Raw genomic sequence first — 17,882 nt, 5'->3', positions numbered from 1 at the left:
CAATGGGCCTCTTTGCGATCCGCGATTTTCTTGCGGATCCGACATTAGTGATCAATTTCGGGGCCTGGTGGAGGGATCCGAATTTAACGTTTGGTCTGACTGTTTGCAAATTGAACAGCTTGGTTAATAGCCAAAGCCAACAGATTTTTCCCTTCAGACTGACCTAACTCGTAGTTCGCGGTATGTTGGATGTGCTCACATTATCATTACACATTTAGTCAGTTATTTACGCCATTGCGTTGAACGGGAACTTCATCCCGTAAAGCAACAAATAATACATTTCTTCTGTACAAAGTTCTGCAGTTAGTGGCATTCCCATCTCTCACGACGTATGATTTCGGATCGGGATGATTTTGCAAGCGTTTCGGGTGCGTGAAGATTACTAATCTACGCCAGGGTGTGTCACCGCGGTTGTTGTGATTCGGCTGTTAATTAATTATATTGTTAATATACTGAACATCATTGAGAACGCACCACCTTTCGAAATATGGCAGGAGGCTGACAGTGGGTATGAGGAGGAGAGGCTGGCTGTCATACAGTCGCATGGAGCTTACACTCGGTATTGACCTTGAATCGTGTAAGACACAACTAAAATGACATTTTGAATGTTCACATTCACCAATAAGTTCAACATTAAATTCCATTGAAGCTCAGGGTAAGATATGGTCTTCAGAAACCAATGCCTGTGAGAGGCGACTGACATTATCGGGCTATCAGGCGATGATTTTACCAATTTGACACATGTCATCGTATCCCAATTGCATAGATCGATTGGTCAAGTGATGTTGATCATAGGGATGTATGTCCACACCGCCGCCATATAACAAACACACCATGGTGAACGGTTTGCACAGTTTGCACTTTCAACCCACATATAATTGATTTTACGCACCTCTGTATATATTCAAGAAAAATATATTCAGGGCAGTAGATCAACATGACACTGTGATGTTCAAAATATTGTAGGAAGAAGCCATCCCATTCCTACCATGCAACACCGGTATTCTTTGCACGCCGGTACGTTGAGACCCATGTGAAAACTGAATTTAACACACATATGTGTGAGGATCGATTTCTAATAATCCCGTGATTGGCTACTCCATGGGTGATGACCCTAGGTTTCGTTCGGGTTATGACGGACTATTTTCCTGATTAAAAGTTCATTGATAAGTTACTCGTGCTTCAATCGAACAGAAACCTGTTACTCGTGCCAAAAAGTCCCCTTCACCTGACTGTTGCTTTCGCGATTGCAAGCATAAACAGGTATTTATACAATGAAACAGTATTTGAAGAAGAAATATAACTCCGAATCTATTTATGTTCCTGAATTCCTTTTTATTAAAACTTTTTGATTTCTATGGGCATGAATTCAAAATCGCTCGAATAATCAATCAGTGAAACCTGTGTATTAAAACAATTATCGTGAAAATCGCCGTTAAAGATAAGACCGGGATTTCCAATCAGATATTCAAAATGTACAACATTGGTGCTTTTACTGGAGAGATGCGACGAAGTCATGTATCGTCTTACAAAATACCTGACACGATAACGTCGAAGTGCCTGTCAGTTTGAGATCGTCGTTTCTTTGATGAATTGATGATGACATTTTTTCATTGATAAACATGATGAAGATCCACTTCCAGCTCCGAGCTACCATGTAGTTCCAATGTTATCATATTCACTCATGACAATCAGAACCAAGAAACACACTTGTTGAAACAATGTACAACATGGAACCCGTTTGCAAGGGTTCATGGAGTGCTGTATGTTCTAGAGTGCACAAACTCAGTTTCTTGTTATAATTTTGCTGTTCATGATTTTTCTTTCTTTATTATTATATTCCTTCTTCATTCTTAACCTTGCATCCTTACAGTTCAAGTTTCATTTCGGCACCTGTTTTGGGTTTAGTTTGACTGAAAAAGCATAACAAAATTCTTAATTACTAACATGAGTAATATAGTAACTTATGGTATATCATATACAAAGAAACAAAACATTTTTTTATCCAGTCACATGTGAGAACATAGCCTGAAACAGCCCAGCAGACGATAATGAATGATAGCCTCATACAACTGCCTTGTACTTATGCAATTAGGAAAAGAAGATAATTGCCTTATGCAATGAAATATTGTAAATAAAATATCAATGGCCTTATGTCAGAAGCTATTTGGAAAGATGTCTTAAACTTATAAACAAAGAAAAGCCAAAATAAAATGTATTTCTTAGAAAATAAATCGATGCAAATATTTAGGGCATTTACGGTAGTTCTTAAAAGGCAGAAACAAAGTTTCCTTCCCTGAAAATATTCACACCAAATATAACTAGCACTACCACTTTAAATAAACCAAGCAGTTGAAATTACACAAACTATAATTTGTAAGTTTGCGGTAATTGCCTATAAAATTATTATGAAAAAGAGCATAAACAATGCTAACACATCCAGTTCAAATACAAAATGAAAGCTAGAATGAATGAAGTTTACTTCTAACTTCCCTACCTTTATGAAAGATTACTTTAACAAAGAAAACACATTACATTTGATGATAAAATATGGTTACCGTTTGTTTGCGGTGGCATTTTCAACGTGTCTCATCGAAACTTGTCGTGCTAATGACCATGTGCGCTGCCAGATTTGAAAGTCCGTGCTCAAGGCGGAAGGTTACTCAAACTCAAAGGTTAAAATGCATACCGCTAAAGAAAAAGCACAGCTGTTAATGTAAAAGTAATGTGATTTTGGCCCGTTACAAGTGCAAATGGTGGCACACACGTCCTTTCTATTCAATCGAACATGTACAGGAACGGTTTATCTACACATAAGTCATTGAAGATATTCCTCCGACGCATGACAATGCAAAGATTTATATCTTCATAACATACGGGATGTAATCAACTCACATTTCATACTGACAACTCCGTCAAATAAATTCCGTTACATTTCAAAGTTGGCAGTTTTCTGGCTGAAGGAAAACGAGAAGATACCGTCGCGAAGAAGAGTAGTCCCCATTGATAGTGAACGTAACCTCAGCAAAAGGTCATATTTCAAGCACAGGGGTTACACACCTAATGAAACACTCAATAGTTTTGGCTCCGATTCGATGGGAAAACACTGAACGTAAACTGGTACACAAAGTACACATCTCCAATGACAATGTGCAGAGATATCAAAACAATTTCCGATAACGACAACCTCTAAACGATGACGATGACGTCACGCAGCTCAAATATTTTTTTTTGCTTGCAAGAATTAAAATCGTCCACATTACATGGTAACATCATCGTTTTAGAATGTTTAATTAATTTTCTGTGATTTTATCTACTTTGCATTATCACTATTACCTTGATGACGCGAAGATCTGGCAGAAACTTTTGTGGAGGGTCACCATGGGGATGAGTAGTGATTGGGGAGCCAAGTGACGTCACTCATTCATAAACTTTGCCTTGTGTATTATTACGATGAGAAGATATGAAATTTGAGATCTATTTGACCATAAAATGGTGCGATTTTGTAATTGTTTAAGAAACAGATTACTGTACTCGTGTCTGTCAGATATCATTTTATCTTACAAGTCGGTGTTTCAAAACGTATTTAACAAGCCCCGAAAGCGAAAACTTCAACTGAGTGTGTGTGTCATTTAGGTGTAACCTGTGCTTGAATATGACATTGCTGGGGTTACTCGTTTAGTAATCTCTATATGTTACACAAGTAAGAATTTGTGTTCACAGATAAAGAAATTAAAAGGCAAAGTGTGTGGTTATCTATAATGATCCGGTGTCTATACTTGGCAGCCATGCACATTAATATCATACCACACGAATCAAATGGTCATCGTTCATGTTTAAGGAATAGTGTGCAGTTTAAGCATATCACCCGTCATTGTTCCCAGTTGCTGGCTAGAAGTGAATTTCACGTATGTCATGAACATAAAACTCCTCTTTCCCGTGATATATACTTTAAAACAGTTAATTGCTCGAATCTTGTTCTCTAATTGATGTTATTTTCCCAGTAAGCGGAATGGGAATTCAATCGATTTCATTTTAAATGATACATTTTGACTGACCTTGAAGCCGACGTCCAGTGCAGCAGTGACGTTGTGGTGACATGAACTTACATTCATTTTGGCGCAGCTACCATTGACGCTCATCATGCAAAGGGTTGAAAGCTGTGTGATTTTAATTAGGGTCTTCAGACGAAAGTCTGGAAGACCTACTGTTATTATCCGAATATATTATTATTATTATTTGTACCCGGATTTTGTACCAGCTCTCCTGACCTAACCGCTGGGTCGATTTTCATGAAACTTTCAGGGATGATAGCCTGTATGCTGCAATTGATTAAATCCGACTCCGACTTCCGGCTTCCGGTAAGGGGAAGAGATAACCAAAAGTCGAAATCTAAACTCAAACCTCAACACCTCCCAAACTACTTCAGATAAAATTGACCACATTTTCACTCAATGTAGTCAACATTATTTCATCGATTCAACGCATAGCGGAAGTCGGCCGCCATGATAGATTTTCCGCAACTTTGAAAAAAATGTTTTTTGCTGATGTTCGCGTTTTGACGGTGCCCTGTCTTCAAAAAATCCTTCTCCAGAACTGGCATATAGTACAATACGCCGTTGAAAAGCCGATACTTTGGACTACTTAGTTTGGCTCAAAGGCATGTTGATATCTTGAAGGGTTTGGAGTTATCGCCCTTTGAAGATTTGGTAATTTTGTCAAAACGCAATTTCATAGGTTTCATAAAATGTCACAGCTCTGCGAAACACAATGGATTTTAAATTTTTCAATTACCAAACTGTAGGTAATTAAATGGGAACATTTGTGCTTCACATCATTGTTATGTAAAATCAATAATTACGTCCACAATTACGACACAAACAGGGGAGGGACTTTATGATTTTTCGCATTTTGTCCAGTGGTGAGATAGCTGGAAGGAAGCGTCTGTAAAATTGGTGTTTCAATGCCTAAAGAAATAGTTCCCTCTTTTGTTCTACAGTCAAAGTAGTGTTCTGGAATTGCCGGATCTGTTCTCTCCAGCAGTTTGTTTATTTGACTGTGTTTTGTAAAGTTTGCGTTTGTGTCAGCAGCATTGAAACAGCGCCAAATTGTACATGAAACAGAATACACACAACAAAAATATTACATTTATCAGGAATCCGCTTTCCGGTTTCGTAGGTTATCAATCACAAACAATTATCTCAAAACCATCATATCCCGACTGAATCGGACTTTGTCTCCAACCTTCTGGATAGTAGAGTAAATTATTTTCAATCATTAATGTTTGTGGATCTCCAGTGGATTTTGTTTTCATAATATTTACGCAAACGAGTTATGTTAACAAAACTAACAAATTCGTCTATAGGATATGTGTTATGTGTTTTAGATGCAAGAACTCTTTCTCTCAATCCGATCCGATGCTTAATATGAAGGGCAATTTGTTCGCCCGATGACGGACATATATGCTGCTACAAAGCTGTTAACCGACCCAACAAAAGGTGTACTGTGCCTCTTCCGATCCGAGGATGTCCTTGCGGATCCGACATTAGAGATTTACCACGAACCTGGTTGGGGATCGATTTTACCGTTTGGACTGACTATTTACCTACCGATTGCACGCCATGGTTAACCAAGCCAGCAAGATTTACACGTCAGACTCACCTGACAGGGTGTTGAACCAACCATTCATTATGTCGCTCAGAACTAAACACTAGCACTCCACCGTCGTGTCAGTTGTTTTCGCAATAACGTTCTCCAGGAAATCACGCTCATCCCTTGCTAGCAGCAAATACACATACACTGTATTAACCAACAATCAATGACCGCTGGTTACAGATATTCCGTTGACCGATGAGCGAAGCGTCACTTCTCTCATGACTTATGATTTCGGATCGGACGATTTGCAAGCGTTTCGGATACGTGAAGATTTAATTATCCACTCTTTTTTGTGTGTTTCTGACAGCGGGTGTTGCGACTCGGCTGTTCATATTTTTCGGATCACAGCCGTCGACCTGCATATGATGAATACAGTGCTGTTGAAAATGTCTGGAATAAAGTACTGTTAATTGTATGAAAGTAAAAAACAAGTCGACTACGCTGAATTGTCCCCTTTGACCCAGAATTAATATAATTACAGTTTTAGGATTATTGAACTGTTTCATATTTTCAAGGAACAACCTGCACCGTTAGGTAGTACTGTATATCGTGTCACACACACACGCATTTATCTTTATTTCGTGAAGTCAAATAAACAGTTGTCCAATTATTGAATCGTACCAGTATAAACAAATAGAACGTAATGCTAACTTATCACTAATAAATCAGTTTTATAGATGCAAAATCCAACACCGCAACAGAAGCTTCACGAAGATAGACTCATGATGAGCTTTGACCCTCGTGCAGACAAATATTATTCGTACTGAAATGTTTTTACGTTTACCCATTACTTGGAGACTAGGACACTTAGGCGAGTGAGAGTAGAGAAGACAATGTCAGTACTTCTAACTAGTTGTAAGGAGGAACAACTTGCATTCCTGGTGAACATAATGTGTTAGCAGATAAGTATAGGAGATTTGGCTTACATATTTATATGCACATGGGTTTTGATTCAAATAATATCAAAGACAATATTCGTCGCTCTCATATGTCCGCGGATATATGTGCAATATATTCTCGTATATCCAATGCAAGCGTGCGATCGATCCGATCTATGGACAACTTGGCCTCCTCTTAGACAGCCAATACTGCCACTAAATGATGGTCCAGCTGAAGTAGTACAATGGGCATCTTTGAGATCCGCGATTTTCTTGTGGATCCGACATTAGTGATCAATTTCTGGCCCTGGTGGAGGGATCCGAATTTAACGTTTGGTCTGACAGTTTGCAAATTGAACAGCTTGGAGTTAAAACCAAAGCCAACAAATTTTCCCTTCAGACTGACCTAACTCGTAGTTCGCGGTATGTTGCGCTCACATTATTACATTACACATTGACGTGAGTCAGTTCTTTACGCCATTGCGTTGAACGGGAAATAAACATTGCTTCCGTACAAAGTTCTGAAGTTAGTGGCATTCCCATCTCTCACGACGTATGATTTCGGATCAGGATGATTTTGCAAGCGTTTCGGGTGCGTGAAGATTATTAATCTTCGCCAGGGTGTATCACCGCGGTTGTTGTGATTCGGCTGTAAATTAAATATATTGTTAATATACTGAACATCATTGAAAACGCACCACCTGTAAATATCGAAATACGGTAAGAATTACTTAATGACACCAGTACAGACACGAAGAACGTGATGCTAATCATCTCTAATAAATTAGTAAATAGGTCAGATTCTTAAAATCCAAAGTACACAAGTACACAAAGATCTTAGTTAAGCATCTTCCGCTGGCATATCTCAAGATTAAATGAGCTCCGATCTTAACCCTTTGGAACATATCTGGGTGGGTTTATGGTATCCCACCGTTAGTTACCTAGTGTCAGTTTCATATTGTATTATTATATTGTTTCACTACACAACCAATCGACTTTGCCCATAAGGCTTTTGTCCCAGGTGCAAGAAGTGAAACATACATTTGTTCTAACATATATTTAACTGTGCCAGTAAAGACACAAAGAAGTAGTGGTGAGTCATCTCTAATATACTATCCCAAAAAAGAAACGCATAGGCATTTTGTATTTATAAAAATCTACTAATTTCCTTTTGTGTTCAAACAATCGTCAAAATATGTAACAAAAGTGTTCATAACATGATTTTACACAATTGTGCAAGTCAAAAATCGATTTTACCTGAAAATGTTGATTTTGATGAGATTTCTTACAAGGATTAAAAAGGCATCGCCACAACGCAACAGAAATCACCATGAAGTTGAAATTGTGCAGTAAAGAGCATAAACTGTCTGGCTATAAAATCCAGATTACTTTCGGAAATCGACATTCGTTTTGAAGAAGTTTCAAGGTCAAATCACTACGCCACGTCTTGACGCTGCGACACGGAACATCGCCAATGAAAGAATGCGAGATTATCAATCTTTTTGTTGGCAGGCGTCTGAATGTTAGTCTTAGCACGACATCACGGCCTGCAGCTCGTTACAACCAAACAGGTATAACAAAGGACCGTCCCCGTACAGGCAGACCCCTAGTCACCACTGTCGCCCAAGATCGGTACATCCGTGTACTACATTTACGTTATCGTACTGCCACGGGTGAAAGCACAACAGCCAGGGTACCTGGACTTCGGACGATATCTGGTCAAACGGTACGGAACAGGTTGAGAGAGAGCCAGGAGACCCGACGTCGGGACCGTGCTACGTCGTCGCCATTGCGCTCAAGGTTTCCGTTATCTAACATTATCCACTTGGTTGTTTAGACATTACCTTCTTCTAAACTGATGTAAAAATTCATGCACTAAAGTCTATTTGTGGACGAGTTATGCATGTTTGAAAATACAACATTTTCGCAACGGATTTCTAGCGTATGCGTTTCTTTTTTGGGATAGTAAATATGTGTTGTTTATGGTAAATTATCAAGCCTTTGTGTCCTCTTTATCTGACTGCACGAATGGCGTGAGTGAGTGAGTTGGGTTAAACTCGAGTTTGATAATATAATATAGTATGACGAGTACGTGTATTGTACTGACGACATAGGGTCCGATCGGGATTCGAACCCAGGATGATAGGTTTACTGTGAGCTAAGGGAGGCAATTGTACACAGCGACGCCTTAAGTCTCCTAGGCCTACTTCCGGTACTAAGCTGGTTCCCGGTTGGCCTCATACCACAATTATTTTCCTTCTTTGCTATATACAGTGACATGCCAATCTACCATAATTAATATTAAATAATATATGTTCTCCTGTTGCATGCTGACCAACCTGCCACTTGTCACTTAACCGGCAAAATATCGGCCTGGATCCACCATCTCAATTTTGCTGTATCCACTGTCAACAAATGTGTCAACAAGTGTAGTGTCAAATCTTGGAAGGCTGGGGACAATGTGTAGAATGTAGACAAAAAAAGTACAATGTCTGATCTTTCATTTACGTTATCACAAGTCACCCTGAAAAAAGAATAGCGCAGACAGAACAGCCTATTCAAACCAGGCACTATATTCTCCTATTTACCTTCCGGTCTGAGGCCGGCTCCCTTTGCGATATGCGAGACGGGGCCCAGCCTACTTCCGGTACCATATTTCCAGTATATATAGTGAGTGAGTGAGTTTAGTTTTACGCCGCTTTTGGCAATATTCCAGCAATATCACGGCGGGGGACACCAGAAATGGGCTTCACACATTGTACCCATGTGGGGAATCGAACCCGGGTCTTCGGCGTGACGAGGGGACGCTTTAACCACTAGGCTACCCCACCGTCCCCGGTATATATAGACCGGACAAAGTGTAGAACCATGCTGGGCTGTCACAGCTGTTGACAGTCGCAATAGTTGGCAAATTTGGTGATGGTTTGATCGGAAATTTGTTATTCCTGCAAGGATTATCGGTTCCTTACTGTCAACTGAGACCATTCGAAAAGGTATGAAACGTTATTTGTCACTAAGGTCTAGCGAAGTGCCGTGACCTACTTACGGGCCCTATACCTGACAATTCAAAGCTTTACCTGCATATCCACTCAGGCCACAATGAAAGGTATTATACGCATGTGACCAGTAATTAACATTGCTACCTCGCTGGACTATCACAGACACAAAGGTCACGCATAAATATTCATGCTCACATCGTCGCTGGTGTTGTATGTTGCAGCCAATATGTGGATCTCTTCTGGAGAGGTAAGTAGTACTTGAAATAGAGAGAATTTTGCTGAGTAGGATTAGGTGATTCAACAAGTTATATTGGTCTGGAAAGGCCAAAAGAATTGCATTGGTATCCAGAGTTATACCCATATTAATGTGGGTATTCAAAAATAGTTCCAGACTTTTACATATTCACATTGAAGGAAAACATGAGCTAAGTCTTCCCGGTCAGTTTTACAAAAAGAGCAGATATCATCGTTTACTATGTTCATAACCTTTAATTCCCTCTTAGTGTAGACTATGCGGTGAAGAAATTGAAATTGAAATTCTAAAAGTTTTGCATCTTTTGTACAACACCTGTACTGGAGAAATATATTTTTCCAGTTTGGAGAGGCAAGATTAAAATTTTCCACCCATTTTTCTCTTGAATGAGTTTGAAATGTTTTATCGCTTATATTTCGCTTTTCGTAAAGACCAGAATTGAAAACGCGATCATTATATGGCAATGTGGGAGATTCACGGTAAATATTGGTATCAGCCTAAACATTTGTAAAGACCGCTGATCTGAAACGTACAGTGGATGATTATACTTTTTGCTGACTCTAATTTTCAGACTTAATTACAATAGGATTAAGAACTATAGCATTATTGGTTCATTAATATTACAATATGATCAATAAAAATTATAATAGCTATATTAATATTGAGACTTAATTGCAATAGCATTAAGAATTATAGCGTTATTCGCTCATTAATATTACAATAGGTTTAATTGATATCTTAATTGAAATCTTAAGATTGTTACTTATTTGCATTAGCGTTAACATTTTTAAATTATAAATTATAACGCTATTCGTTCACTGATATTACAATAGGATTCAAATATATATATATATATATATGTTGAGACGTAATTACAATAGCTTTAAAATCATAGCGTTATTCGCATCATGTGCGTTTGTTGATCATAGTTAATGCGTTTGTTGATACCATAGTTAATGTGCGTACACACTGCACGCGTATTTTGTCAATGATGGACAACCGATGTTAATAGTTGCAGTCTTGTCTGTAGGACCCTAGGTGGCGCTGGATTAATACATGCATCACAGAGTCTCCCAAATTGTCCAATTATGTCTGAACAAGACAGGGACGATGATGGTGGATAATGTAATGTTATGCGAGTCAATATAGCTTGGTAGATCGGCTGTGGATAGTCTACGACGTCACATACCCGTGAAGATCCGGGTTAGAATATTGGTCTTCAGTAACCCATGCTTGTCGTAAAAGGCGATTAATGGGATCGGGTGGTCAGGCTCGCTGCCTTGGTTGACACAGGTCATCGGTTCCCAATTGCGTAGATCAATGCACATGCTGTTGATCACTGGATTGTCTGGTCCAGACTCGATTATTTACAAACCGCCGCCATATAGCTGGAATATGGCTGAGTGCGGCGTAAAGCTAAACTTACTAACTCACTTACTACGACGCCTGTATGATCCCCAGGGAGTTGAAAAAGTATCGGAAAGTACGATAGTGTCCTATGACCGGGGATAGTAATGTACGTAGCGCCGTGAGCAGGCACTGTGCCTGGATATGAGCGCCATATAAGCGGACTATTACTATTACTATTACTACGACGTCACAATTGCCATCACATGTCTCTTCAACAACGAACCTGTTACTGACACTTCGGTGTTCTAAGGAGTAGCATCTCTAACATCTCTGAATAATGGCGACTCCGTTCTAAACCAGACCCTGACTTAATTGAACTTTTTAAGATTTTGTCTGGGATCTACTCATTACCAACTATTTAGTGAGAATATGTTAATTGACATTTCTAATCACAATGGTTTGAGTTATTTAAAAAGCCTGAACACCAGAGAAAAACCAGGCTCGATTTTCTACCGAAACAGTTTCCACTTGAAATAAACTTTACAGCACAATTTCTAAATACCCACCTCCAGTGTAATGTCACATTTACAAAATTCACTATCATGTTTGGAGTGTACTCAAACAATAAAATACTAAATCATATTATACTTCTTGCCAAAAGATTCATTTACGTTTCAAGTATAAAACAACAAGCACTTTCCCTTGAGGGATTTCTTAAGTTATTAAAAGATATATGTACAACTGAAAAATATATAGCTAGGAAAAACAATAGCTTAGATCCCTGTATAAGGAAGTGGAAACATGTATATACCTTACTATGTGCTAAGCATTGAACTCTACTTATAATATCAGCTGTATTTCCAGACCCCACTCACTACAATCACACTATTCAACCTTATCCCTCCAATTATATATTGTATATGCCCTCTACAGAAACTTTAATGATATCTTATGTACCTATATATCTGTTATAACCTTACAAAACACCACTGATGTTATATATATATACATTGTCTTTTATGTCATATGCATTTCATCTGAGACTTGAAATGGAATAAAAAAATTAAAAAATATATTTTTTTTAAAAACCCAACTTTACAGCACTTCAGTGTAATGGTGGAAACCTATGAACTGATTGCTGACGACAAGGGATTTTCCTTCATGGTGTCCTCCTGTACTGTTTGACACCATTTAATATAAAGGTCAAAATGGGTATAACAATTATATGAATGGTCCACTGAAATTAATTGATGACACCTGGTGTCAGCTGTACACCTCGGGTGCATGGTTTTGTGTATCCTCTTTCAACCCGTGTGTATGGTTTGGTTTACACATTCCGGTCGTGTGTGACGTGACACATATATCATTTGCAAATTCCCCACGATGATTTACCAACTCTTACGATCTTGTTTTGTCCTATCCTAAACAATCTACGTTACTTAATGTCTGTTTGTTTGTTGTTCAACGCCACTTAGCAATACTACAGCTACATGGCGGCGATCTGTAAATTATCGAATCGTCACCTGACAATCCAGCGATCAACAGCATGAGCAACGATCTACTCAATTGGGATACGCTGACATGTGTCAAACCAAGTCAGCTAGCCTGACCCTCCGTTAGTAACCTCTTACGAAGGCCAATCTTAACCCGAATCTTCACCGGGTTTTAATGTGTATATATATATGACACGTTCACTTATTGCCAACCTATATTTGTATATTCAAATACAGTTTCTCTCTTTTTAATGGTCACACCCATGCCAATACACAACAGAGGACAACTGTATTTAAATATTGTTGGTATCTTAGGTACCAAGGTGAAGATGCCTTTGACAAAGTTATTGGACTGCAAAGGAAACCCCTACACTCTCCTGGACGTAGATGGAACGTACTTTCCTCCCAGTTTCAACTGGGAAACGGTGAAGAACATTTCCAATGTCAACATCCGTGACGACGATGTGCTGCTGTGTGGCCACGCAAGATCAGGTACATGTCAAAACTGCATTAAATCAAAATTTATACTTAATCTGTCCTGCATTAATCGATGGGTACAAAGCCAGAATCTTGTCATGCTGATCCCACATCTTTGTGGTTTTGACAAAAGCAAAAGAATACAGCGACAGAAAGAGTAAGTGGGTTTAACGCTCCCTTGAATAGTATTCCAGTAATACTTCAAGGCCAGGAGGCTCTTTGTGGAAAAAAAACACCGAAGTAATGCTGGTCTCAGGACTCCTCAGTTAATTCATAGGAACCTGTACGAGTTTACGATTATTGATGTGTAATGGCGTGGGAAGAAATCCATCATCTAACAGGTAGTAAGTGAAACACTTAAGTTGTTAGTGACAGGGAAGTCAGCAAAGCTTAGATGCTTCAAAATGTACGCAGTTTGCCAGTAACGTACAGATCAAATGCCAAGGCCTGGATGACTGGTGAAGTATTCACAGAGTGGATAAAAACCTGGAAAAGAGTATGACGAGACAAAACGTAAGATCCTGATGTTTGTAGACAATTGTCCTGCCCATCCTGTTGTGAAACACCTGACACACGTCAAACTGGTCTTCCTTCCACCGAACACTAAGTGTTATGTCAATGTACATGTACAAGAATAAAGATTTGTAGCCTCAGCATATACACGTCTCTCCATCTCTACAATCCAAGATGGCGGTCAAATGTGAATAACGAACAACGGATATAGCAAACTAAATTTCTTGGTCTCTTGGAGTTCGTTATATCCGTGTTTTACTGTAGTTAAAGATGAGGATGTGGAAATCAAAGTATCAACTGCGTTTAACTTACTTTCATATTTTCAGGAACACATTTAACCTTTGAACTGGTCCATATGTTGCTGAGAAGAAAAGCGGAAATTAGTCCTAAGGAAAAGGAGTCTCAGACACTAGAATTGCAACCGGAAGAGGTTCTGAGTTGTCTCCCTTCACCAAGGATTCTCAACACACATGTCCAGTTTCACTTAATGCCAGCACAAGTGCAGAAGAAGAAAACTAAGATTATCTATTTGATGAGAGACCCCAGGGACGTCCTAGTGTCTCAATTTGTTCTTACCTCTAACTATATAGCGAAAGGTACAATGATGGGATTTGATGAATATCTGGTAGCTTCGGCTGAAGGAAAGGGTTTGTTGATATCTTTCTGTCTTTCTTTGTTTGTTTAACGCTGCACGCGGTATTCCAGCTTTATTTTTGTTTGTTTGTTGATTAATGTGTTGTTTAACGCCGCGCGCAGCAATATTGCAGCTATAATAATCGGGTCTGGACTAGACTGGAATATTGCTGAGTGCGGCCTCAAACAACCCAACCAACCAACCTCACCTTTTGGAGATTGCCTGATCAGAAAAGACATTCCGAGTGTCACTTTCCCGGTATTGGTTCGATTGAAAAGTCGTTCAGAAGTGAGCCATTAAGGCATATCCCCAGGTTTTTTGTTCAGAGGGCTAGAGTGGGCGAAGATATGATTTTTAAAAGATTGTCATTCAGTAAGTTAGCGAAATCAAACAAATCGAAATTGTATACATTCCTCATGCGGCCTGTGATATTTTTACAATAAGATATCGGTATGATTGCAATTGATTGATTTTCGGATTGATCGATTAGGGTTTGATCAGGCTGTGGATCTCCACTATTCATTAATGTGTTGATAGGGATATTGTTGTATCCTCCAACGATACACAACACTGCTTCTTAATACATGTAAGGTGTGTACCTAGTGTGTCATACAGACCCTGAAGCAAATATATCCAAGAAAGCCCACGCAAGTCTAGAAAATGTGGCAAGTCTAGATTTCCACTCTGAAAATGAAGAAAGTCCCTGAGCTCCTTTTATTGATATATGATATTAAAGTAAAACTTTTATTTTCTTTAAAATATGTTCATTTCAGAGACTAGCTGTTAGTCTAGCGTATACCTTAATGTCTATTAATAAATGGAATGATACGTGATTATCCCTAGCTGATAATATGTGAATATACTTTTACAATGTGTTGTAGTTGCCTGGGGCTCCTGGTTTGACGATGTTCTCTTGGGAGAAACTAATGAATGAGTCTGACCACCCAGTGTTGATAGTCAGATACGAGGAGACTAAACAGGTATGATGATCATGATGATGATGATGATGATGATGATGATGAATTCTGCGACTATTATGATGGGTTCTTAACACGTGCTAGTGCTTCCTTGTGTTTGGTTTTGGTTTTTTGTTCTTTTTGTTTTTTGGTTTGGTTTTGTTGGTTTTTGTTGGTTTCTTTTAGCTCATGCCAATCGGTGAAGCGGTGATGCTACTGTTAAGCAGGTGATATCACTGATTTTCAGTAATGCATTCAAATAAATGTAACCGATGTTTTACGCCCTGTAGAATTTCCTTCGAAATCTAAGCGGCTAAACCCTTTCCACATCCATACTGGAGCTGTTAATGATCTGTCACTTTTTTATTTATCACAAAAAAGTTATTGTATCGAATTGAGTCGGTTATATGTGGGTGTTTGATTTATTTCAGGATCCTGTCCGTGTGATCAAAAGCATTTCGGAATTTCTAAATATAGACTGTCCGGATCAGCTTGTCCGAGACATAGCTGTACAATCCGACTTCACGAAAATGAAGACGACAAAGGGAGATAATGCTGAGAAACGTGATGGTGACGCCATCCACTACAGAAAAGGTAAAGGCAATTGTGTGTTTATCATAGGTCTTAGATGGCACCACTGCTTCATATACATCTGGCCGGTCGCTGAAAATCTGTGAAACTCTTGGAGATCAAGATACACGGTTCTGATTGGACAGTCAGGGGTTTCAAATCTCAACATCTTAATACGTCCATGATTCATTCGACTGTAACGACCGTAACGACGGTAACGACTGTAACTAATAACTGTGAATTTAACCCTATATATAATAATGTGATAACCACGAGCACTAATTTAATCACTATTTCAGGAATCACTGGTGACTGGAAGAACTGGTTCACCGATGCCCAGACAAAATACTTCAATGACATTTACACACAGAAAATGAAGCATTCCAAGTTTTATGAATGGTACTTGTAGACTGTATTGTGGTGGTGCTACGTTGGTGTTGCGGAAACGACTATACAACACACCACTACTTCATTGATTGGCCTGATATGCGGTATTTCATTAAGTGCGTTTACACTCTAACCTTCATTTCCAATGTGTAAACTAATAAGTGAGTGAGTGAGTGAGTATGGGTTTACGCAATATTCCAGCAATATCACTGCGGGAGACACCAGAAATGGGCTTCACACATTGTACCCATGTGGGGAATCGAACCCAGGTCTTCTGCGCGACGAGCCAACGCTTTAACCACTAGGCTACCCCACTGCCCGGTAAGCCAATAAGCATCGTGTGTTGAAAGTTAAGACTACATGCAAGAGCCGTCCAAAGTCTGTAATCTGTCAGTGTCGATATACCCTCGTCTTGATTGCCAAGTTTACTAATCGTTAGTAACTACACTCATGTGCCAAAATTGTTTCAATTTTCAAGATGGCAGACATTTCGGTCCCGTCCGGTTATGGATAATAAAGAACGTGTTACTTACCTTATCGGTGTCCTGTTGCTTTAATATTTTGTTATGTGTCCCTTTGAGATTAGTACTTGTCGTAAACGCTTAGGTAGCGACCCATACAGTCTCTGAATGCAAAAAAGAGGCAGATCATCCCAAGCGGACTGGAGACACTCTCTCAAGTCTCCCAGTCCCGTGATCGTAGAAATGGGTTTTTTTTCACATTATTTTTCAAAACAAGCCAAACATTTTCGATTGGGTTCAAATCTGGACTCTGTGCTGGCCATGGTAGCTGAGGAATGTCATTCCTGCGTTTCCATGTTTCCGTCTCACGGGACCGATGCATCGGTGCATTATCATCTTAAAACAGCCATGGTTTGTCAAGGGAATGCTTTACAACAACAGGCCACAAAAAGTTGTCAAGTGTATCAATATACTTAGCACTGTTCATGTTTCCATCGACAAACACCAAACACCCAACACCGTAATACGTAATGCACCCCCACATCATCAACTTCATAGACCGCCCTATTCCCTGAGTGAAATACCCGAGACACTCGCCCCTCCATCTTTCTGATCGCTTTCGCCACACTTTAACTCTTCCATCTGGTTTAACCACAGGGGTATTGTGACGCCAAAAACTGCCATCAAGGTATATACTTTCACTGGACGGGGTCTTAGTACTATATAAAGGTGACAGTATATACCTTGATGGCAGTTTCCATCAGGTTTAGCAACAATAGTCATTTCATCGGTAAAGATGACCTTTTTCCAGTCCCTATCAACAGTCCAACGAATTTTCCCTCTTCACCATGCACACGATTTTTCCAGTTGACTCTCGTTTTCCCGGCTTTTGCAAACAGTTAGGTGAACAAACCCCAGTGAATGTAAATTTCTTTGAACAGTTCTTTTGGAAACAGGTTGTGGCACAGACTGATTAAAAATGTTAGTAATATCCTCCAAAGATTTCCGGCGATTAACTTTAACGATCCTCGAAAGTTGATTACTCCCCGTGCTAAGATTTTTGCAGGTCTACCAGAATGACGTCTGTTTTCGATATTTTTCACGTTCTCGATATCTTTTCAAAATTTGCAAATAGTAGAAGGATGGATGCCCAATACTCCTGAAACATCGGCTGATCAACAATTGCTAATGTCGAGCAAGCGTTGTCGAAAGCTTACTTTCGTATGTTTTGAAAATCCCTCAATTTGTACTACCCA

General features: G+C 39.2%; 1 protein-coding gene across 1 annotated transcript; it reads left to right on the top strand.

Moving 5' to 3' along the window:
- The first annotated feature begins 15,167 nt into the window (after positions 1-15,167).
- LOC124275686 (sulfotransferase 6B1-like) lies at positions 15,168-16,702 on the top strand. The gene is made up of 3 exons (XM_046711310.1): positions 15,168-15,232; positions 15,640-15,802; positions 16,078-16,702. The coding sequence occupies exons 1-3, from the start codon at positions 15,179-15,181 to the stop codon at positions 16,185-16,187; spliced, it is 327 nt and encodes a 108-aa protein (XP_046567266.1). The 5' UTR covers positions 15,168-15,178; the 3' UTR covers positions 16,188-16,702.
- The last annotated feature ends 1,180 nt before the right edge of the window (positions 16,703-17,882 follow it).

This window comes from Haliotis rubra, unplaced genomic scaffold (assembly GCF_003918875.1).
Source record: "Haliotis rubra isolate DU_JTF1 unplaced genomic scaffold, ASM391887v1 Scf201, whole genome shotgun sequence".
NCBI classification, from domain to species: Eukaryota; Metazoa; Mollusca; class Gastropoda; order Lepetellida; family Haliotidae; genus Haliotis; species Haliotis rubra.
Note: the sequence above shows the minus strand (reverse complement) of the source record. Positions and strands in the feature narration are given on the sequence as shown.